The 24925-nt window shown below is 48.0% G+C and overlaps 1 protein-coding gene across 4 annotated transcripts in view; it reads right to left on the reverse strand.

Moving 5' to 3' along the window:
* Nucleotides 1-24925, reverse strand: part of LMF1 (lipase maturation factor 1) — a 193623-nt gene that overhangs the window by 162952 nt on the left and 5746 nt on the right. For 3 of the 4 annotated variants that reach the window (XM_083800243.1, XM_083800244.1, XM_083800242.1), the window contains exons 2-3: nucleotides 20681-20990; nucleotides 6273-6283 (exon numbers count right to left, since the gene is read on the reverse strand). In XM_083800243.1, the coding sequence (XP_083656369.1) occupies nucleotides 6273-6283; nucleotides 20681-20990 (321 nt within the window). The remainder of the gene's footprint in view (nucleotides 1-6272; nucleotides 6284-20680; nucleotides 20991-24925) is intronic. The other variant, XM_083800245.1, reaches the window with a different exon arrangement.

Raw genomic sequence — 24925 nt, forward strand, 5'->3', positions numbered from 1 at the left:
ACAAGAGCCCCACTCTTGCTAGTCACCCAATCCAACCTCATTTTTTCGGAGGAATATCTGTGCCTGCAAAAAGCATTTCTGTTTGTTTCCTTTTTATTAAAGCTAGGACAAAAGTCAGCCACAAGAGCTGTGGAGAAACAATTTGCTTAGGGAAAGGGCTTCCCAGTTTCTGCAAGACCAGCGTTCCCATTCCACCCACTTACATTCCTGTATCAAGAGAAAATAAAATCACATCCGCAGGCCAGTCATTGGTTACACAGGTCGACATCCAGGCAACATGGCAAACCGCTGAGAGAAAATTACTTGCACAGAAAGATTGTGTTTGAAGAAGTTATGCACTCGTTCCAGCACCACCATTTACATCAGTCCTTGTTAAGAAGTATTTTATCCCTTAAAATCATTTGCATAATTGCCGCAATCAAAGGCAGTACTTTACTGTAATAACTTTAATGGCAGATTTTTCCTTAAACATTCTTTTTAAAAGGTGCCTCCCAAGGTTGGCGCATCCATATGCCAGTAAAAATAAAGACAGGAGGTGACACTCAGGAAGCGCACGGTGTGGAGAGGGACCGTGCTTTTTGTTTTGTGCTTAATAGTAACTGATGGAAAAATAGGAAGCTTGTCAAGCTTCGTTCAACATACACAGCAGTGACTCCCTGGGCATTGGGGCTGTACCAGGAACACAAGGACAGCCGGTTCAGCTGCCACACAGCAGCAAAACATTACATACAGATCACAAATTGCGCACGGTTTCATGCTGTCAGCTCGGTAGCTGCTGACATCTACAAACAGGCAAGATACGGTACGAAAAATATCTGAAAAAGAATTGGAAGCCCCTTAGCCAAAGATCTTGCGGCTTTCAAGGGAGATGCTGCCGTTAGCCTGGACGAGCGGGGCAGGCGCGGGGACGCCGGAGGAGCACGCACGAAGGCGACGGCTGCTCGGCGCTTTGGGCCATGGGACTTCCAGAGCGACGTCTGAAGGAGTTGTTTCAGCTGAAGCAGGAGCTCTGGCCTGCATCTCTCAGCTGCACGGATGCATTAGCACAAGAACACTAAGATAACGGCTACAGGGCTTCAGCAGCGTTGTAAAATGTATATTTAAACCTGGCAGGAGCCACGGGCCCAGGTTTAAAAATAGAACGCAGACTTGGAGCAAACACGCTAGGATCCAGGGGGTGGCTGGAGGCAGAAGCTGGCCGGGATTCCCACCCTCCTGCTCCCGCGTGCTGTCCCCAGGCCGTGTCCTCCCCTTACCCAGCTCCATTTTAACCCCGGGGGCTCCTCTGCGATGCTCCTTGCGGGAAGGGACCCAGGGCCAGGGCCCCAGAGCACCACGGCCACGTCCGAGCAGGGGCGCGCACCTCACCCGCGGGGCAGCTCCTTCCCCGCACAGCGGAGGGCTGCGGGGGGCACTTCTGCTTAATTAGGGTTCGCAAACGAGAGGGGCCTGGATGAAGGCACGCTGCCCTTTAATGCAGCTCTAATTACATTAAACCAAAATGCTTTCGCGAACATGGAGAAAGGCTGGGGAGAGAATCAGACAAGCTATAAATTAAAGCAGAGGATATGAATACCATGCAGGCTGCAGTGTTAGGGTTAACGTGGGTCTGGAAACAGTTTAGTGAAAACCTGGTGTGGCTAGGGGCCAGCTCCAAGTTTAGTTGCTTTGGGCTAATCGTTTCCTTCAGGCAGGCTACTCTAGCACACTAATAGGTTTTAATAAAAACTTCCAATTGGGCCAGTAAACCCCTCATTAAGCTGTTTTTAAAGCATGAATTTAAGAGCGGCGAGGGTAAAAGGTCACGAGGAGTATTTAATTCACAACGGCTGGCAAAAGGTGCTGTTGTGATTGAAAACACCAGAGTTCAAGTGTCCAGGGCCACATAAACATCCGACTCTGTCACTAGACCTGGTTAAGTGACAGCTTGAAAAATAGATTTAATAAGACAGAGAGAAAAGTTTCCCACTCTTACACGAGAAATAGGAACAGCAGATCACGATAATGGCCAGGAACAGGAACAGTCGCTAAGCCAGCCCCGTCCCTCCCATCGCAGCCGGGGGGCAGGACGAAGAAATAGCAGCGAGGGCCATGTGGGTGCCCAGCCCCGCTGCGATCCCCAGGGGCTCGCCGGCCTCGTGCTGCGAGGAGAGCAAAGTTCTCCAGGAGTAACAGGGACCAAGGCGTCCTCCACGTCCTCCCGCCCGTGCCTCTCCCACGTGCCGACCACAAAGAGTGCTGCCACGTGCTAGGGCACGCGAACAAAGCCTCTCTTGGTGAATTCCCTCGCTCTGACACCTCCGAGATCTCGCACCCACCGCGCAGACACCGCAGACGGGTCTGTGGGAATGAATGGTTTGGCTGCGGGCACGTCCCCATCCCAGCACGCCTTTAAACCATGCTTCAGACCTTAAAATTGACCTTGGTCTTTCCAACTCGCTCTCTTTTTCTGTGACCACTGCGCTGCTCGCTAACATAGTGCAACTAACAGGAAAACTTCACCCCTTCCTTGGAAACACGTTCCCACAAAGGAGAAACATCTCCATCTTGTACTGCAAAAGCCAGAACCCCAGCTGTGCACTCTAACATTTCATTTTATGTCAATGCACATCTAAAATTCAAGATCCCTGAAGACCTTTTAAAAAAGAATCCTCCTCGGAACAATTTGCATTGAACTAAAGAGTGAGGATTTAGCAAGTAATGGAGAATTACGTACACTCTGCTCTCAACTTTTTATTCTACTTCTAATCAAAACACATTTCATCTTAAATTCTGAGATAACAGAGGCAACAAAATTTGGGGGCAGGCAGAGGTACGAACTAAATTATTTGCTTATTCCACGTTTGCAGATGATGGTAAAAACTGGGAGTTTAATTCGAAGTTCAGCGAACCTCTAATTGTCTTCTCTCCACACCAAAAGTACCAACATTTTACTGTCAGAGGACAAAAAAAAAGCTCTTATTTTTAAAATATGCTTCCAATTCTAGCCGTACAGTTGGCCTGCAAGGAGCGTGGAGGCAAGGCTCTCTGGAACCACCCCCAAGGAAACATTTGCTTTGGCTCCCAACAGGACACTTTTGTGCATCAAGAGTCAAATAAGATCAGCTGTTTCTCAATCCTTTCTGTTTAATGATCCCATTGATAGCCAGAAGGTAAACAGGCACATTTCTGTCTTTCCTGCACATTCCTTGCTAGGAATTCACATTGCTGCTGCGAGGTATCCGATGACCACGGAGACAGCAGTGTAGAGTCAGAATCTCCCCCAAACGGTTGCATCATTTTCCCACAGCACACCTGGATTTCTACTCCACGGAGAGACGCGGCTCTCCGTTACAAACTGCACAACCTTTGCAGCCTTTCTGCAGCTCTGCTTAGCCCTCCACTGTGTCTCACACTTCCAGCAGCACTGCTGTAGCATCTCAGGCCATACATCGTGCTGTCAAGCTGTCTTCTGAATATCTGGGGCTACTTAACGCAATAGCAAGGCAGAACAAAAGGAAGAGGGCAAGAAAGCCTGTAAAAGAGCATCATCTTTTTCAAAGCCTCTGTTAGAGGCAGAGATAATAAATCACTACATGAAATCAGTCCCGCACACTGAAAAACAACGTCCCTGGGGGCATCTCAGACAGAAGCATCATCAGGAACTACTGTTCTAGAGGAGCACACCCTTGCTCAGAGGGGGTCAGAAATAGCAAAGCTGTCAACACCACGGATCTGCTGAAGCAGCTTTGGTCTTATTCTACGCCAGCAGAAAAGATGTCCTTAATTTTAAGAAAGATAACAAGTTGACCTTGCTGGCTCTTTTTAGCCTCAGCATCACAGCTGCAACCTTCAGACAGAGTGAGACTTGCCGTTTCTGGAGCGGAACCAGCCTCAAGGTGCCAAAGCAAGTAAAGGCGCTCAAACAGAGAAGGCCAGGAAGGAAACCCCTCAGGACAGCAAAGCTCAGGGAGGAGATTCAGGGTGAGGATGGTTCTCCCTTAACAGCTCGGCTCCCCAGGAGCAGCCCGGCCCCGAGGCGCGCTCTGCAGCACCTCCAGCCTCCCGAGACTCCCGGGAGCTGCAGCTCGGCAGGACCGAAGCAGTTCAGGGTGCTCTGGCCAAAAAGCAATCCCACCGGAGTACAGTCCATGCTCGACCTGCAGAGCACTGACTTGAAAAAAACAGGGACGAGAAGGAGCCCTCGGGTCACGCACACCAGGGACCTGGCACACCTGAGCGGTGCCTGCCCACGGGGAGGGACCCGATGCAAAACTGCCGCGTGCTCACCAAAGCACGCCATGCTACAACTAAAGCCAAATTTAGAATAACAATAAATAAAGCCAAGAAGTTATTGCAGCTCAGCTAACTTCAGAACAGCTCCAGCTCCCCGGCCGGCGCCCGTGCAGGATCAGCATTACAGGGCACCTCCTCGCCTGTCGAAGGTGAGCAGTCCGACACAGCCGGTGCTTCACACCGCGAACATCGCAGCAGGGCTGTTTCGCAGCTCGTTCCCTAAGTGAGGAGTGTTTTTAATAACTGTTACCTGACAGCAGTGAGAGCAAAGAGCAAAACCTGTGGCAATACCAGTTGATCCCATTGGCCTGACAGCTTGTTGTTATTTCCAGGCTCTGGAGTTCTTTAAAATTCATAGGGACAGCCTGCAGTTTTAATAGAGGCTACCAAAATCCATCCTAAGATGTATCAAAAAAGCACACTTCCTGGAGGGGAATAGGAAACAGTCAGCGTTTACAAAGACCTCTCCAGGAATTTTTATTTTTTTTATTTTTAAAAAAAAGATCCTGCTTTGAAGTAGATGCTACCAAAGAATAAGGCTTCCAGAGCTCAGCAATATTTAATGTACTTCTACAGCAATGGACGAGTGTTGTTGTTTCAGCTATATTATAACAAAAATATTGTGGTTTTCCTGTATTCTAACAAAAGTAGCTCAAGATTTACATCTCATTCATCTTATTCAGAAATAGTCCTTAAGCCAAAAAAAAGGAAGGGAGAGACCCTACTGCGTACAAAGGACTTCAGGAGCCCTCACAGGGTGGCTCTCCAGTCGGCACACAAAGGGACAGAAATGTAAAATAGCACTTAGCAAAGGCAGTTTTTCTACAGCTATCGGTGAAAGCGGAAAACACACAGAAGACAAATAACTTGGGTTAAAACTGTGACGGGTGTCCTCACTAACTCCACTACAGTGAGAATTTACATTGTAAAATCCAGCTGGTTAAAATCTCCACGTTCTGCTTGGAACGATTAGCTAAAGTACGCGGGAGTAAGAACAATTCTCCATACTCCTCTGCTTCTCCACTTGGTGAAGCATCATCTTTCTGATCTCACATACACCCAAATATTAAGTCCACTTATTAAAATGACCAACCCACACAGGGAGATGAATACAAATCCCTGAAGGGGAGGCATACCTGCTTATCAGGTTTGCAAGCCTCAGTAATACACACAACACAAACGGACTTTACTCTTGTGCCTTACAATAGACCAAAATTTTTATTTGTGACTGGTTTCCTTTCCACCTCACCTATCCGAGGGACTGAACACCAAGCTGAAAGCATGAGCAGGCATAGCAAAAGATGCTGTTTTAGGACATTATGCCATGCCATTGTTCCTCCCCCCCCAAAAAATCGGAAGTACTCTACCTGTTTCCTTAATATTTCCACAGAGAGGAACAATTTTTCTACTTAGATTTCTAAATTCCCATTTAGACTCTGACTGTGGGTTGGAATATTTTATGCTGAAACAAAACCAAACCTGTGCAAAGCACAAATCAATCTCCCAGATCTCCAAGGAAGCAATAGCTACACCTTGCACCAACAGGAAAAAAGATAAAATGCATATGAGGATCTTGATGTTCACACAAATCATTAGCAGAAAGGGAATTAGAATTTCAGAGATGCAGATTCCCTCCCAGCAGATGTCCTTCAGATCTCATTTCGTTTGGTAGCCTTGGGCTTATTTAACCCTTCATCTTTAATCACCCTCCGAATGATGCTGTTGGTGGCTACACAACCCTTCCACCAAGCCTCCCTCGGTCTCAATTTACAGAATTACTTCCAGTTTTCCTTTCCCTATTTTCTTCCACTTTTCCCTTCATTCCATTTCTGACATATAGGCAGCGAAAAACAATGAAAGGCAGAGAATAAAGACAATTGTAACTTAAACATTTGACAGAGGGAGAAAGAGAAAGCTAGAGTAATGTAAAAACTACATACCCACAAATGCACCAATAAATTATTACTGCAGAATTTTTCTCATTTTTACTCACTTACCAAAGGAATACCTGCAAAACAAAACGGAGAAAAAAGCAAAAAAAAAAAATTAAACTCAGTCGTTCAAACACAGGGACTTACGCCTCATTATTACTTTTATTTCAAACTTCACACAGGTTTTGAATTTCAAAACATCTGTCAAGGAGTATGAAAACACGTCTGAACCGCGCAACGTGCAACCCGGAGGCACTAAATGGCAAACTGCTTCTCAAACCGCCCTGCTGCCTGGAAAGGCAAGAGCCAACTCAACCCTTTGGGGGAAGAATCAAGGTGTTATTCAGCACTCCAAGCAACCAGTCACCTATCTTTCTGTAAAGGTGCTAAAGCAGCATACCCAAAAGAGACAGCGCGGTCCCAAATCCCGACAGACAACCTGGGCTGAGCTGGCTTCACAAAGAGCAGCTCCTCGCCCTCTTTGACTTGAGAAACTCGTGAGCAGCCAACCTAGCTGACAGCACAGCTTGACCAGGCTCCGCTGCAGGATGGGTTCACGGTTCCCGAGGCGTGCTGAGCGCCTCCCAAGCAGAAGAAAACCAGGCTACACTGAACTTGTTAAAAACAAAGCTCTGAAGAAGCCCACGCTACTGAAAAGCAAGAAGTTGCCTCTTGCTGATAAACTTTTTCCCCTCTTTTTTTTAAAACACAGAAAAGTCTAGCACCATGTCGTCTGCCAGCTGAGGACTGTGCACCGATGCTTAGCAATCCCCCGTGCTTCAGGCAAAGCAATACATGCCTGCCGTGCCACGTTTACATGAACACACCTCGGTGCATCATGTAATTCTTTTTTATTTGAACTAGTTTGCTCGTTGAGATTTCCTTCAGCCTTAGCTACTTAGCATCCTGATAGAAGGGATGTCTCCTGAAGCCTACTTTGCTGCTTGCTTTTGCTCGCAAAGCCACAGATCCAGCAGCACCCATCTGTGAGCACAGCACGGAGATGCTGGGGCTGTGGATGTTGTCACTGGCTCCGCAGCACCTGCAGCTGGACAGGATTTGTGCTCACAGGACCTTTAGCTGAAGCTGGGGCAGATTCCCTAATAGGTTTCCTCCCATTAGGGCTTCAGTCCAAAGTTTTATTATTTTTATCTGACCTACACGCCTCCCCTCCCCCCCCCCAAAAAAAATAAATATTTTTTTAAAAAAAGAGAAGAACAACCTCCACCCAAACCAAAAAAAGTCCTCTGAATATTTTCTATTTTCAGAAAATTTTCTCTTACCGAAAGTGACCTATTCACAAATCCTATACTACACACAGGTACCTCAAATAGTTATTAAAAAAAAAATAAAAAATCAATCTAAACATTTTACTTCATATTTAACCATTTCATACAAGGGTACTGATGTGTAGAGAGCGATAACTTTAAGATGCACAATAAGCTTTAAGGTTGTTAATAAAAGGGGCTCTTTATGAAGATATCTGTCATTAAGGGCAACCTGACTTGCTGTTCTCCACCACAGTTGTGGCACAGTTCAACACAAACTTGTACGAATTATTCTTATTTCTTGGCAGAAGTAAAGAACCCCCTGAGGCTCATTTAAAACACACACACAGAGACACACACAAAATGAGGAATTAATAAAATATTGTATTCTTCTGAACCACATAGTTTTCTGACGTGTGTCTGTTGCTGATTACATCAATCTAGGCTCCATAACTTGTCATGTGATGACAGGCAAACACTTGTGAATTTATTTCTCTGAAGAAGCTTGCAATACAAATGCCAAGGAAACCAAAGAAAATGGCCAACGCCAAATACATAAAAGCAGCAGGGCTTCTCGCAGGGATATTTTTTATAGCAAGCAGGTACCTAATTCCCCTGGACTTCAGCCTGTAGTTTGGAACCTAATTGCTGTTTTTCCTTTTTCAAAGTCCTCTTCCTTGCTTATACAAAGTAAACAGAAGTGTTTATTAAATATGTATTTATCTTGTCACTCCCTGCCTGCCTGGAGTTTGAAACGTTACTGACAGATGATGACAAAAAAAACATGGATTTCATTTTGAGAGGTTGGGAAAATTTCAACAGAGCAACTTTTGATCTGCATATTGTCAAACCCAGAAATTTTGCAAATTCAAAGCGCATTCCATTCATGTTTTCTAAATCAAATACAAGTGTGATGTCATTTCTGTTCTCCGGTCGGAGAAACGTTGTAATTAGCCATGGCTTGTCATTAGAGGCAAATCTCACGTCACACTCAGAGAGACTGTAAGCATCAGCTGGGAATCATAAACACCATCAAATATGGGGGTTGAGTTCTTTTCATCCCATTCTCATGCCGATTAATTCCAGTACAGGTCCAGTATATTCTGGAAAGCAAAAACTCGTAGCACAGCACGGTCCAGGCTGCAGAAAGCTACTTTGGTCCCAACGAGTGCACTCTCCAGCACCGAGCCACGCTGGCTTGAAGGCATGGCTCCATTCTGCACGAGCCCCAACTCAACCAAAACCACCGGAGCCATGCAACAAAGCCACCACCTTGCTCTTCAGGGTGTACCAGCTCCTGCAGGGAAAGGAGTCCCTCCTGTTTCTGTGTAACTACCTCCCCTCTGCATGCAAAGCATGCAGGATGACTGTTTCTGTTTGCTCACGGAGGAAAAGCAGGCTGGCCACATTTACCTGATAACTTTACATTCTTCCTCCACTTACCTATCCCACAGCTACACAAATTGGTTAACGTAAGAGTTGCTTGGAGCAGGGACTGTAAATAGTGACAAAATTCTGCATGGAGCTTACTAATAAATAGTATTAAAAGACAGAAACTTTTATCTTGCATGTACCAGTGCTTGCTAGGAAAATGCATCTGCATTTATAATAACGAAAAACCCGCCCTCCCTGCCACTCACAGCCTGGCAGCGCCCGACCCCACAAGACTCTTCCAACTGAAGCGATTTCCCCAGGCAGGGTAACTACTGCCGCATCCCCAAGCTGCAGCTGGTGTTAACAGCTTCTCACTGTTCTCCGTGGAGAACATCCTCTACGGAAAGTGAACCCAGATGTCAACTTTCATCTCCATTATGAACCTCTCATCCTCTGGGCCGCATAGCTTGGGACGGGGGAGAGGATTTGGGTAGTACAGACGTGATTTCTATTCTCCATCAGCATGCAGCTCTGGTAGCTTCTGAAGAGATGTTTCTACAGCAGCACCTCCCTGTAACGCAAACCGGGCAGAGATTATGGTTGGGGGTACTCATTGCTGGGGAGGGATGGAGAGGTAACGACTCCCCCTGCATGCCCGGAGAGGAGTGAGGGCAGCAGGGCTGCTCCCTAGGAGGTACCAGCAGCCTCAGACCACAGCTGACAACCAAACGCACACACGATGGTCAGACCTCAGAGCTTTTTTTCCTGAGACTTCGGTGAGAAGGAAAGCCGAAGGAGCTGCCTGCCATAAATCCAGGCAGCGTATTAGGCGAGAAAAAAAGAGCTAAACTACAAAAGCACAGAAAATTGACCTGATTTCCATCTCCTCTGCTACTTTCAGGTACTCAAAAGACTTGTCTCCTTTCCCAGTTCTCCTTTCCCTCGCCAGCCCAGCTCCTCCAGCACGCCAGCCCCGCTTTCCGTGCTGCTTCCAGGGCTGTGCCTCTTCCTGCACAGCACCACGAGGAGACACGATGCTGGCTGACACCTCCCGGCCGCACGGAGAGGAACCCTCACCCGCTGCTGTCGTGTGTGTGACACCCCTAAAAGTTACCGGCTTACGTGCCTGCAATCTCGTTTGGTGAGCCACAGCACACTAACCAAATTAAAGCCGTAAACTCTTCAGGACTAAAACCATCTTTTCTATATATCTATTTTTTATACACGTACACACATCTTCATATACACACACAGTACCTTGCACTTGGGAATCCACTTCCTAAGCGCGCTGCCTCAAAACAAAGAAGCCAGTTGGCAAATACCACTCGCAAGAGACCAAGAGGCTGCGAGCCCATCAAAACGAGATGACAGAATTAGTCTAGTGCACCATTAATTTCAGAACATCATTAACTTAAAAGCGCGGGGGTAAGAAACATTTTTGACAGCTGGTTTCAGTTGCTGCCAAGCCTTTAGCATTGCACAGTGGTTGCGGGGGGAGGAAATAAGCTAGAATGGTAGTAAATGAAACCACTCGGCTGGTTTCTGGATTCGCTTTATTGTGGTCGCAGATCTCTAAAAACTGGGATTCTGCGCTCTGTAATTACAACATCCACATTTAAATGGAAGGAACAGGGATAACGCTTAAAAAACGGCTGGAAGAGGAGCTTTATGCCTCAGTTTGCACGTGGTGCTGGGAAAGGTGCCTGAGCAGAACTGGAGCAAAGCAGAGGACGAGGAACGGCACGGCCGTCCTGCAGCAACGGCGGGTGCTCGCACACCCGCTCCCCATCCCACGCACCCCTCGGCAAGCCGCCCAAGTGGCCATACACCCTTTTATTTTCCCCTTGCAAGGCACGGAGCGAGGCTTAGTTAAAGACCAAATGTGAGCTACCCAAACTAAGGGCCGGCACTCGCCAAGTTTTCTGTCTGTGCTCATTTCCGACGTTGAAGTTATTATGAGCCCTGGCGTACATGACGGCAGAATTTGCCAAATTCGAGTGAAGTTTGCTTTGGTTAAATCCTTCCAGTGTCAAAACCAGACGCTGAGATGGCAGCCTTGGGAAGCCCGCTCTGAGCTGCTCCTTAAAGCAGACTGCGAATTTACGGCAGGAAACGTGCGAAGGGGAGCGGGAAGCAGCATGGGGACAGCAAAGCGCCCCGCAGCCCCTGAGCCCCGCTTTGTCTGGAGCTGTACCAGGCTGCCTGAACCGCCGAAATCCCCGTGCTCCCCTGCACGGCCGCTTTTTGTGAACAAAAGCATGTGCAGAGCCAGCACAACAGGCCCTGATGGAAGATGAAGGGGGCAGCATCAGCTGGAATACGTTCACTCCCTGGAACACGAGGCACAGGAGGGCTGCAGCCTGGCTCGGTCAGACACTGCAGCATACGGGTTTCGTGTGCCAGCTGCCAATATACTGAGGGGTAAAATCTGAGGAAAACTGCATTTCAGTAATCCCATTCCTTTTAGAAAAGAATTGCATTAATTTCTCTCCAAAGGTTGCCCCCCCCCCGCCCCAACAACCATTGAGAAACTGAATGCAATCCCCCACCAAATGCAGTCTGCAGCAGGGTTACGGGCTTCGGTGACAGCACGGCATTTTCTTCTACACTAAGATCACGAAGACACAAGCTACCCTAATGCAAGCTTCCGTCTACTTTCTACCACAGACCCTTCCCCCAGGAGAGCACTCCTGTTTCTGCAGCCGCTGTCCTCCCGTTCCCCAGCACGGCGCTGCTGTTTGCCCGGGCAGATCTGGAACACGTCTCCAGTAAGGGCTCAGCCCCGCAGGTCACCGCCGGGATGGGACAACCCCAACCCAGAAAAGAGCCTGCCCCACGGGTCGCGAGCACTGCTCTCAGGAATAAATTTCTGGATGAAGACCCTTAGGGAAGTTAGTAAACACAGATCCCACCAGGGTTTGGACCCTTCCCTAAGCCTTGATTGCTTTTCGGCTGCACCAATCGCTGTGTTAACATTCTTTCCAACCACAGCTGTTTGAGAAGTTAGATGAGTTCAGCAACACGAACGTGTGCTGGACCAGACTGGGTGCATGAAGCTATTTGGCAAGTTACAGTTAAAAGAAATCATGAAAAAACATTATTCATTCTTTTCCTAAATCTTTCAGCTGTGGAATCAATACCCAAGTCTACATACTGGATACAGCTGGCAATTGGACGTGCCAGATAATAAGCAATTAAAAAAATATTTGTCTCAGTCTCTGGCAAAGCCCCGTGGTACATCAGACACCGCGCAGCCATGCCACTAACCACATAATCTTCTGATAATTTCTGTGCTCTCATTTTCTCATCGGCTGTGATTTGCAGAAGCGATTGGAAGCTAGAGACAGTTTATGCAAAGGAACCAGTGGGATGTTATTAGCTGTCCATACAGTATACACAGCTCCCCGTGCAGATGCTTTACCCCATATCCCATCCTAATTGCTTCTGATGTTTTAACATTTCTTCTCATGAAATCAAGTTCAGAGCAGGGGAAGCTGAAAGGAGGCGAAAGAAAATCCCTCCTTGCCTTGTGCTAACATTCACTATGCTATCAAAGCATTGCGCCCTACGAGGTTAAATCATTTTGTCAGGCTTCCTGCGAAGCGGAGCAGCAGACACACACCACTGCTTTTCTGTGTTATCCTCGTACCACGCGCAGGTAGCAGCCCTGACACTTAGACAGAAGCGATTACCGGGATTAACTAACAAGATTACAAAGCCATCAGCCAGCCTCAGAGGCCACGAACACGGAGCACACGCCATGGCACGAGCAGCGATGGGACGCAGGGGACGTGCACAGCAGCACCGGTCAGTGCCCCATGCACGTCCCAGGGGACCCTCGCTGTGATGCTTCCGTGTGGACAGAGACCAGCTCCTTCCCTCATCGTCAATTAGTGACTTCAATAAGCCTTTGATTATCTTACAGAAGATAGAAATTAAAAAAAATCGTCCAAAGGTGCTATTTTTGAGTGAAGTAAAGCCGGTAACTTTAGCAAGTGAAAACACTATATACAACCGATTTAAGAGATTAATTCCTCTTCAACTTCCCTCTTTTCAGGGATACTTAAATTCCTACAGGCATTCCTATTATTTAGATAAAACCAATCACAGAGGCGCTACCCGCTACAGAAATTAACACCCTCAGCAGATGCTGCCATCTCCCATGCCGCAGTTGCTCAAGAAACCCTGGAGCACCATCTGATCAAGCTATCCGAAGATACAGAGCTAGAAGACGATCTCATCTTCTCTCATTTTTCACAGCGTTTCGATGGCAAGCTGGAATTGCCACGGGTCAGTCCTCCTCCAGGAATACACCCGTGGAAGCAGGCAACAACCAGACCCATGTGGCCCGAGATGCCACCCAAGCGTCCCGTGCCGGCCCGCGAGGACGTTTGGCAGCGCTGCTCCCACCAGCAGCTCGTGAAGAGCTTCAATTCCTGTCTCCACCAGCCCCGGCTGCTTCACCAGGTGGATCTGCGCCTGCCTTCTCAGCCCACACTCGGATTAACGCACGGTTTCTGGAAAAGGCACAGCAGGGATGTGCTCAGGCCTCCCGGGACACCCGATCACACTCCTCGCTCCGACCCAGACCTTCACTTCCTCATTAAATGGCCTTCAGTGGCCTAATGCTCCAAACTCATGCTCACGGCTCTCAGGGACTGAGGAAGAAGAGCAGAGACACGGCCCGGCCTCCATCCTGGCCATGATGAGGGGGCAGCGAGGGGCTGGCCCCTCTCAGGGGCTGCCGAGCCAAAAAGCCAGCACAGGGCCAGGAGGGGAAGCCTTAAACACGCTGGGGGGGGGGGGGAGAACGTGAAATGATTCATTTCTGACATCAGCCGTGATTAAATTTTAATCTCTCGAACAAAAATATGGTTCTCGTTAGCCTCATTAGTTCCCAGTTGTAGTGCAGGCAGCGGTGTCACATGGCATTAATCTCTGTTTTCATTAATGTGTCATATCAACCCCTCGCGTCTGCTCACAGCCTTCTTTGAAACTGATCCGCTGCCTCTCTTCTGCGGGAGGAGGAAGCGCCAAAAAGCAGCTTCCTCGACAGGAAGGATGACCCCCCGAGATCCTGCAGCTCTTGGTTTACGTTTCTAGAGATAATCTTTTCTTTCTGGGGAAGGAGGGGGGGAAGCTTGGAATAAAGGGATGCGAGGCTGTGATCCACAGTAACAAAGAAATTCCTGAGGTTTACGGCCAAGGCAAGGGCCAGATAAAGGACTGAGATAGTCTAAGTTTCCTTGTTGTTGTTGTTGTCCTTGGGATGCTTGGGAGAGCTAGAAAAATAAAGCCAGGTTGCAGAAAGGGTTATCTGCAAAGTTAAAATGACTCCAGTTTGGCATACACACCAAGGTGGTAATCGTTAAATGTGATTTACCTAGAAACCTAGACACTTTTTAAAATACTCAAAATTGTACTCTGGATTCAGGCATATTAATTTTTGCTTGCATTTCAAAACTTAAAATCTGAAAAGCTAACATTAATTAAACCCTAGTCCTCTAGCGCAACCCTTGTATTCCTTCCAGACAGGCAGATAAGGCAGAATACAGACTAATGGAGAGACCCTGCCAAGATCACATCAGTAAATACAGTTACGTACAGCTCAGCACAGCCACTTCTGCCTATACAGAGACCTTAGCAAACTCTCCAACTGAACCGAGCACACCAGTGAAACCCAGGACACCCACGCTCCTGCTCCCTGCTTGCACGACTCGCAATTTTTCAGTGTTTGCTTGCTCAGGGGCAGTCATGAAAGCCTTAGCGAACTACCCACGCTACTGAATAAAATGTGCATTAGCTCAAATGCTCCAAGCCCATGCGGATATGTTCGTTCACACTTGAGGTGGCTCTGGTTTGCTGGAGGCTCAGCGGATGATTCTTCCATCTGAATTTTGCACGTCAGACTATGTCTCTTCTGGCTTTAAATGACCATCCCTGTAAGCACTATGGCCTCATCATAAGCGGGTCACAAACCAGCACACTTAGAAATGGGAATGAAGCGGCCAAATCCAGCCCACAGTTCACACATTGCTTGATTTACAAGCTGGAATACGAAACTCAGAAGGGATCTGTTCCCAGCTTTTACTGAATGGGAAGACACTAGCCAATAACCCAAGTGCTTTAAATAAATAATTAATAATAATAATAATAAAAATAACACCAAAGATACAGACATAAAAGAGGAAAGAAAATTGGGAAGAGGTACTTCTGATGGCTACTAAAGCCCTCCTGCAGAGGGAAAAATACAGCCTTGAGCATCTCATCAGCCCCCTAGCATTTAATGGAGTTCAACCCGAACCATTCACTAGTTCATCTGCTAGCAGACAGAACACTGTGATTAAAGTCCTGCATAGGTCAAGTGGTTTTTAATGAGACCTATAAAACACAAAACCTCCATGACATACAAGGCTTTCTTCTTTCTCTGTTGTAAATGAACTTCTGAGGATGGTAATTTAACGGCAATTAAATTACACACCTCACAGACATGCTTTCATGACCTGCAGTATACCTGCCCCTCTATTAAGTTCTTAATATTAAGAAGTTAAAAGCTATTAATATTATGTTCAATCAGCTAAACATAAAAAAGCAGGCATTTGGGGGCAGAAAGACAGACGCATGTCCTCTCTAGCAAAGTGCTGCAGCATCTGCAACTTCTTGGAAACCACCTTGGCACGCAGCCTTCAAAGGGCACCTGAGCACAGCTCCAACAGGACTTGCCAGCACCCTCTGGGTTTGTACAGTGGCGAAGCACTGCTCAGATCCATTTTCCCTGCAGAAAAGCATGCTTGCAGAGTCTTATTTTATCCTAAATATCTGTTAGCAGTAGCTCCACCAACATTTTCCACAAGGGAAGAACACACTGAACAGAACGCTGCAGCCACCTCATGCTATAACGTTTTATTTATTGGCTTGTTTAACATATTCCCTTGAGCTCTTGTAACTCTACCAGAATCTTAGTCATGAAAGGAAAAAAGGCAATAGGATTTAAAAACCACAATTCTAGCTTTTGTATCAAGTGTCTTACAAACTGTACCACTGAATGCTTCTCTAGCAGTGGACAATGTTTCGTAAAATGAAAAATGCAATAACCATGGGAAAGGAAAGGGTTTTCAGATGACATTTGAATGTTGGGTGGCAGGGGGGTGGTTCTCTGAGGAACAACAGAAGAAGAAACAGGAGATCAGTGGCAGAGTAGTTTAAGAGTTTGTTTATATAAGAAAATGTAATAGCTCTCTGGAGACACCTTACTGTGGGATAAAAGTGATTTTATTCCAGAATTACGAATTCACTTTGGAAGTGCATTAGCTATTCTGGTACAAAAAATGATTTAACTTCTGCTAGAACACCTCTCCCAGAGAGCCCGGCCTGACAAAGGACCTGTTCTGCTGATGGCCCATCCCTGCAGACGTGTGCCCTGGCACAACCCACAGGGAATAAAACCACAAATGGAGGCTTCGTGAGGTCACCCGCAACAAGTATTTTTCCTTTTAAACAAAGGGGCAGCTTTTCCCATTCTTGTTCAAATCTACGAGAATCCTTCATATTAATACTCAGGAGGGAAGGAGCAGGCAGAAAGGCAGAGCCATTTGCACCGGACCTACAGGGCTGCATCATTCTGCTAGTGACCGGACCGAGACAAGCAGGACTTGCAGTGTAAAAAGAGTGGACGCTAAAGTATGAGGTTCCCATTAAAAATTTTTTTAGGCATCTCTAGTTTCATTAAAAAGCTTCAGTTAAACTCGGACCACTTTTTACTCGTTATTTTACTGAAATGAAGAATAGTCTACAACACCAGCAAGAAAACCAGCGCAGCAATTAAGCACTTCACCCAGCCTCTGGGTCAGACATTAAACATTCTTTTGTGCTCTTGCAGTGCTTCTGGATGCCTGACAGCCTCCTCCTACTTCAAAAGGAAAAGTTCAGAATTGCAGAGGGAAGAAAAATCCAGCATCTCAAGACAGACATACTGAGCTCGTGATACAAGCGTGGCACCGTTACGTGCATGCCCTGTGACCCAGACCGTAAGTCCAGATTTAGCCTGAGCAGACCCTGAATATCACAGCTTGTCTGGGGACAAAATGCCCAGAATTACAAAAGCTGCCCTGTGTATTCCACTTAAAATTTGGCAAAGGTAGTCTCGGCCCCACATTGAAGAGGTACCAAAGTTAATCTCTAAAAGCTAGCCTAGATGTGAGCACAACCAAAGCACACCTTATTTCATACAGTTCGCCTATGCTTTGGCATAGCCAACTGCAAACTAGCAAAGTTAAGGGTTTAGGGCCAGGACAGCATCCCGGCCCCAGTTCTCAGCTTCTGAGGTTCCCAAAGCACTCCTTATCCTGGGAAGTCCATCACAGACCTCACACCAACCTGCTGCAGGAACACTTTTCTTCCCTGCACACCCAGTAGCTTTTAAAACGCACCGCGCATGCAAAGTACCAGGACCATCCAGAAGGGCAGCTCCATCCTCCAGTACTTGGCCCTGCTGTTTCCTGCTGATTCTGTAATTCTGTGATTCCTCCGAGGATGTGACCCCAGAGTTTGGGCCCAAGTGGCCTCGTCCCCCCCAGCCCCTCATTTCCCACAGTCATTAACTACCTTCCTTTGCCGTCCAGTCGAGCACCCTTCTCCTTCTGGATTTTAAATCCTATTTTTTTTTGTCTGTGCGTGCTTTTAAGGACCAAATGAAGGTGTTACCATACGCTCAGGGACCTTCGGCTCGTCCCTTGTGGTGCTGTCACAGCGGGCTCAGCTCCCCGGGCACGTAGCCCATTCCCCAGCTGCCGTGGCTCAGAGGAGGTGGCCGGCAGAAGCAGGGGGCTGGCGGCGTGTCCTGCCTCTCCCAGGGGACGGTCTGCTCTTCCAAAGCTTCCCTGACTCTGAGCCCAAGCCAGCTGGACAGCAGTTGAAAGACTCGCTCCTTCAGCAGCGCTCGGGGTCTGGAGACTCCAGCCCAAAACAAATAGAAGCGTTTAAAATTAAAATGGAAAAAAAGAAGGCAATAAAAAGAATAAATTGTTCCTCACTGGCTTAAAGAGAACTCTGTTCTTCCTTGTCCCCCCGTATCTTCCTTGAACCGGTTTCCCCCTTAACAGCCGAGGAGTGTTTGCTGGATCAGCCATGGGTCCGTGCCCAGCAGCACCGGTCCACAGGACTCAGCACCTGCAGAGCACCATTAGGGCTGCCTGCACAATAACCACAAACAACAGGGCCACAGGGGGAATTTCTTCCTCATCTCAGACACCTTCATTGAGCCATCCTGTAACCCTGACCAGGAAAGCCTGATAATGTTATCCTTTGCCCTCGTATAAGTCACTGAGGTCTTCAACAGATGCTTTGGAGAAGAGTCAGACCCCATCAAAACCTCTCCACCTGTCCACACTTGGGAGCCAACATTAAGAGACCACCTAACACCACCTGAAAATCACTGCAGAAAGCTCCAAAGCCACCTCAGTTCCAAGGCCAGCGCTGCCACCCACGATCAGCAGAGTTCTCCACATCTCAGGTACTCTCAGCCCGTACCAAGTGCCACCACAAATCTCTGGAGAATGATGAGAAATTATTTACAATGCCCCCCTTCTCTTTCCCCACATTTCCTTGCACTGCGCCCAGCATCCCCTTCTCCAGGGAATTGAATGTCACAGTATATGCACAATAATAATATGTTTTTGACCACCCAGTGACCCATTTCAGAGGATCTAATGAAAAACGTAACCACAGATGACTGAATTGTACTGCTGGGTTGCTTTGATTCCTTTCTCCTACCCCTAGGAGAAAGAACCTAATTTCCTGTTTAAAGCATTTGATGTCACAACTGAGATGAAGCTGAGGCAGCACCACCTGTACCACCTTTCCTTCCCACCCACCTTTTCTCTCACCCCTTCCCCCCGAAGAACCTGCCCTGTTCCCTCAGTGTTATTGCTGCACACCCGGAGCTACCTGCTTGGGGCAGCAGAACTTATAAACTCCAAATCTGAAGTAGCAAAGGAGGCAAAAGAAAAAAAAAAAAAAAGCCTTATCTCAAAAATCTAGAAGCAATTCCTTTCAACCACAGCATCCACAGAATGCAAGCTCTGGGCTCTGCTTGCATTCCTGCTAGCCAGCTCATCGCCTTCGGAGCTGCAAAGAGACCTAAGCTTGGTCCTGAGCTTCAAAACCCCCTCGGGAGGAGGCGTTTGGATGCAGTCTGCTGGACGCTGGTGGTGGTTCAGCACACCAGGGGAAAAGGGCTCCCCTCTATCCCCTTGTCCTTTCGCTTCTCCCTCAAAGACTTGAAAGACAGAACAGCCACTCAGAGCTACGTGGGCATAAGCGGATTCCTTTCAGCAAAACCTCAGGACCCCCCAGCACCTGCAGAGGGTCCACAACTCCACCTTCCGCCCACCTGTACCAGGACAAGCGACTGGGAGCAGAGGAGCAGTGCAGGACGTGCCTGCCCAACGGGGGACAGAACACGCTCCGGTCTGGTTTTTTGTTTGGTTGTTTTTTAAAATTGAAAACATTACAATGCTGCTAATGCCACACCAGTATGCTGAGCACTCCAGATTGCATTACGAGCACTAACAAAGCTCGTTATGCTAATTTCTTAGTTAGCCTCCTCCTGAAGGGCCAGGTCAAGCCTTCAGCCTCCTACCCCCACAGGCCCACCCTCCAGCTTGAATCACGCTGTGCTTTGGCAGCAGGGGGAGCGTTATTCCCTCCCCATCCCACCCCCAAACAGAAGTCAAGCAACACATCTAGATTTTGCTGCTGTAAGGGCAGAGACTCCTGCATCTCTGGAGAGCAGGATGATGCTTGAATATTTGCCCTGTAGTAACGTATCTAGAAAAAGAGACGAGCAATTTTGAAATAACTTGGAAATGGGCATCAGAAAGCAACTTTTTTCAAATTGTGGCTTCCTTTCACAGTCTTAAGTTCGCGCTGAGTTAAGAGCTCAGAGAACAGAGCTTTTCAGAAAACCGAAGCTGTTATCCTTCACCCACTTACATACCAGCTGGAGTAGGAGAGGAATGAATGGGACAGGACTAGATGCAGGGCTGCTCCACCACATGCAAATCCTTAAAATTAAATTCACTGATCCCATCTATAATGAGGGTGCCCTGCCACGTGCTGTGCAGCCAGACCACGCCGGAGAAACACGTACCACATCCTCACCTTGGGCACCTCTTCGTGGCGTGGCCTTTCAGCTCCCCAGAGTTACTGCACCAGCTCCATGCAGGCAGAGGTGCAGGGACCTGATGAGGTGAGCTAACAAAGCTGGGTTTCCCAAGGGCCCATTCCTTTAGGGTGTGTCTTTGGGGCCTTAGCACGAGGACCAGCTGAAGCCTATCACCCAGCTGGGGCACTGACAAATTTTATTTTATTTTTTTTAAAACCAAAGTCTACACCACAGCCCTTCCCTGCAGCAAGGCAACACGCAGACACTCACTATTTCTCCTTTCCTTTTCCCCTCCCACAGGTTTTGTACGTTTATCTGGAGGACTCCAGCTCTCCTCTGGATAGAACTAAAAATTAATAAACCACCTCAAAGGGAATTCCCTTGCAACAGCCATAAAGGAAGGCAGTGCACTGCAGGGGCAATGTGTAGCATGGCGTGTTATGCAGCTGCTGCTCCTCTCACAGAGGATGGTGACAAGTCCTCCTTACTGGGCAAAAGAGCAGGAGCATGCCTGTAATTCACTGAAATGAAAAATGAATGTCCTTCTCTCACATGCCCACATCACTCCTTACCAGATTACCAACCTCAAAGGGCAACAGAATGTCAGCATGTACAATAAACAGTAAGAATTACAGAGAGAAAACAAGGCAAAAAGACTGTTAACCTACCAGATCTGTCCAACATTGACCAAGGAGAGGTAGAGAACCCACAGGACAGCCATGAGGACCATGTTCGCACATCCAGTCACCAGTACAAAGGCTGAAGTTGCCAGGCCGACCACAGAGATGTTGTCCAAGATGCTGTCCATGTCCGACCAGTCCAGAAACCAGATGATTGTTGGGGCATAGCTCAGCGCGTCCAGGTTTATCTTCCCTTTGAAATACTTTTTGACGCTCTGCAGGTAGAGTTTACATGGGAGCAGCCCCTTTTCCCCTATCAGCTGCTTGTTTTGATGGTATGCCACCAGGAAGGCCACAACTAGAAGGAAAACACAGAGAAAAAAACAGTATTAGGAATTACCCAGAAATGTACCTTTTGAGTCCAGAGTTACAGAAGAATATTCACGCGTTGTGAAGGAATTTGTTCATGTCCTCGTCTCCACTACACTACAACACAGCCACGTCTATTAACCACGAGGTTGAAGGCAGAGGAATTCTGTCTCTGCCTTCACACCAGGAAATGGCACAGCATCTGTTTTGAGATAAAATTTCTCCTCAGCTGCTGTAAGGGACATGCCACTTGCTTCAGGCAAACTCAACACCACACTTCTGGGAACGTCTCCCTGCGAGCACGCGACCTGACCCCGCGCGCAAGCGGGAGGCTCAGCCCTGCCCCGTCAGACTCCGCATGACCCCGCGGTAGTCACATATGCTGTTAATCTCCTAATGCGGACGAGGAAAACAGCTTAATTGCATTGCAGATGCAGAGTGAAAGCTACGCATTAATTCCAAGACATTCAGATGGAATCTGCTTCCTACAAAACGTATTTGTAGAGGATACGCCAAGAAACCCTCAGCCCACACACAGATACCGGGGAGCGCAATTTAGGCAGCCAGAAGGGTGCCCACAGCTGTACTTTCTGACCCCCCGTATTTCAGTTGCACAAAATACTTTGCAGTGTCACACCTCCATCACAAATGGTGGTGGTAGTGACATAATATCCGCTGCTGCCAGCACATACAGCCCGTGGCAGATAGCAGATTTTATCCGCAATGTTACGCTTTGACTTCAGCGGACAGCCTATTTCCATCTTTACAAAGCATTATCTGGGCATTTATCAAGCGTCGGAATTTGTCCTCATATTAAATACGCTTAATATTTCACAAGGTGGTTAATGAGACAGCTTAAATTCATACACAGCATGCCAGCGGTGCCCAAAACACACCTCCATTTGTCTGGCAGGGTAATGGTTAAACACTGCAACAGCAAAGGCCGGTAGTTATGGTATGGGCTGACCTTTTGGATCCTCTCACATCCTGGGAGGTTGGAAATACAAAGATTTAATATTTTCCCGTTCTCTAAATTGCTACTTTTTACATGTCGCTATGGCTCTCTTGTATAGGATCTATGCTCTTGCACTGGACAATCTTAGAAGAGCCAGATGCTTTTTTTAACAGCACATAAGCAATTTAATTACAGATTATAGACCTAGAATTTGATGTTCTACAGAGCAAGTTGGTCAGCTTCTAGGGATTATCTCATATTTTAGGCATCTCCTCTAGTTACCAATTTGCAGTTTGTAACTGCAGTAATCTCCATTTCTCAGGAAAAAAATGAAGGCCGACATTTCCTGATTAGGCTGCACACGTTTTGCTCCCAGCAGCTAACTTACCCACGTTTCAGGCATTATCCAAACACCAGCCACGTCACACGCAGCAATAGCTGAGGTCTTACAAAATGCTAATTTATCTCCCCCCAGTCCTCCTTCGTTAATGATCAATTCTGTTTTCTTCCTTATCGGAACGCTGTCGTTCTGCAAACAAAAAATGCTGGTGCTCGTCTGGTCGCTGTCTCTCACTGGGAACCCTGGTAGAAAGCCCGACTGAAACTGCGCCCCGAGTTCAGGCCTGGACCCCCATTTCCTTCAAGTCAGGCCAGCAATCACGAGTCCGCAACCCCAGGGAATAAAAACAAACGTCCCGTTCCCCCCCAGACACACAGGGAGGGCTCCCACGGACCACAGCTAATCCCCGAACCACCTGCTGCACCTCCCTGCACACAGCACGTATTTCGGTCTCGTCGTGAAGTCACCACCCCACAGACCCGAGGTCACTGCGAGGGTTCCCACTGATGTCAGCGGGTCCTGAGTCCCAGCACCAACACAAAGCTGAGGGTTTCAGTGTTTGCATCTCTTTCTGCCCATCTTTTACACACCATGAAGGACTTTGCACACTGATAAAGACTCACAGAATATTTTACTCAATTATGGACAGGAAAAAACAACCCGCATGACTAAGGAATCGGGTTTGTACAGGAAATTAAACGTTCTGTATTTTAGATTTTAATGTTCTGTATTTTAAATGTTCTGTATTTTGTATTTTTCTACCAATACTTTGTTCAGCATAGCTGCGTAATCAGAAAACCCAACACATAAAACCAGTAGAAACAATGCTTCTGAGCCTCAGACAATATCTTCAGTTCTGGGTAAAAAAAAAAAAGACCAACTATACCTTAAAACTCCACAGCTTGACTTCCCCTGATTAGCACAGCAGTCTGCTGCCCAGTTTTCCAAAAGTGCTAATCAAATTCACCTCGAAACGCTACTGAAATTGCTGCCCCAACCCATAACTGCTACACAATTTTTTTTCCTTAAAAAAATCTAAATTAGACCCCTGTACAGTATGCAAGATAAACAAGGAAAGGGCAAATTAGGAAAAGCAAACTATAGCAATTGACGAAAAGTACACATTGTATGTACAAAAGACTGCACAGCCTTTTTAAATCTGAAAGCAGCAACGACTGCATTATAGGTTGGTGTGAGCTGCACATCCAGAGACTGCACAAATTGGGCTCCAGAGTGGTTTCCCTCTGAACACCGATTGCTTTCAAGATGCTGCACTGCTGGTATTTTGCATGCCAGGATTTCAGGGCTAAACCCCATCGGCAACAGCCCTCCTTTGACGAGAGGCTCGTCCAACCAAGACGAACGCTGAAGGAGCCACCTCCATTTGGATCCATCACCCGAACCTTTGGGGCGCACGGCTGGTGCGTGCCGTTCATTGCTCGCACGGTTTTTGGGGCTCCGTCCCTGACCCAGCTCCCTCTCCCGGACCTCCCCAGGCCGAGCCGCTGCCTCGTGCCACGCTCCTGCTCACCTCCAGCACCTTCGGGAGCACCTCTGGAGGACACATCCCATTTGTACTGCCAGCTTCCCAAACCCCACCGCCAGGTCATCCAGACCCACTCTGCCGTGGCACCAGCTACACCTGCGCGAGGCTTCACCCTGAAGGCAGCGGTACCCACGTCCACCCTCCAGAAACATGCAAGAGGGGAAGACGAAGACAGATTCTGCAAAGGATTTCAGCAATGCAAGAGATGCACAGATCCAGCAGGGGTGAAAAAAAGAGTTATCTATCAGCTTGTCAGTGCTTCTTCTCCCTGAACACCTCTCCAGAAGCTGAACCCTTAAATCGACTATAACAGATACCGCTTCCTCCAGGGAAGGATCCCTCCAGGGATCTTCACTTTGATCTTGGTTTAGTCAGAAGAAAAAGTCCCTTTTGCCCCCAAAGCTTGTGCTTTTGTTCCTCTTCCTTAACCCCTACTCTGAAGCCTCTCACCTTTGGCCTTGTATTTGGGGATTTTCCACCCCCCGTCTTCCTACTGCCTGCAGGTAAATAAAACATGGTCAGCGTGCGTGCTTCCACCCGGGGCGCTGCCTGGCGGGCTTGCTGTGCTGTCAGGGCACGGGGGCAAGGTTACCTGCTTCTGATTTCCCCCTGCTTCTCCCCAGGGGCTGTCGTAGGAACCCAAACCCGCTGGGCAGCGCTGCAGCCAGCCCCGGGTGCCCACCCGCACAGCACATTGGCCTCGAGCACCCCCAGGGGCCACAGCCCTGCCCTGCTTCCCCGCAGCCTCTCCAAACGAGCCAGGTCTTACCCAAAGGGACGGCGGAAGGGCAAAAGGAGCTTGGACCCGCAGCCGGCATCCTCCGGGTACCGCTGGTGGCCAGGCGAGCGGCAGCACCACAGCAGCAACCCCTCCGACCGGATGGCACCTTCGGGTACCACCTCACAGAAGGAACATAACCGAGTAGGGAGCTTTTCCTGACTTCAGGAAACACTTTCCCAGCCGGGATGCAGAAGCTGATGTTTCCCCACAGCTGTCCCTTCCTGTGTCGCCGATGGGAACGATGCGAGGCTACGGGTGGGCTCCCAACCCAGGGGTGTCCCCTGCAGGCCCCCAGCACAACT

This window comes from Anser anser, assembly GCF_964211835.1.
Source record: "Anser anser genome assembly, chromosome: 15".
Taxonomy (NCBI): Eukaryota; Metazoa; Chordata; class Aves; order Anseriformes; family Anatidae; genus Anser; species Anser anser.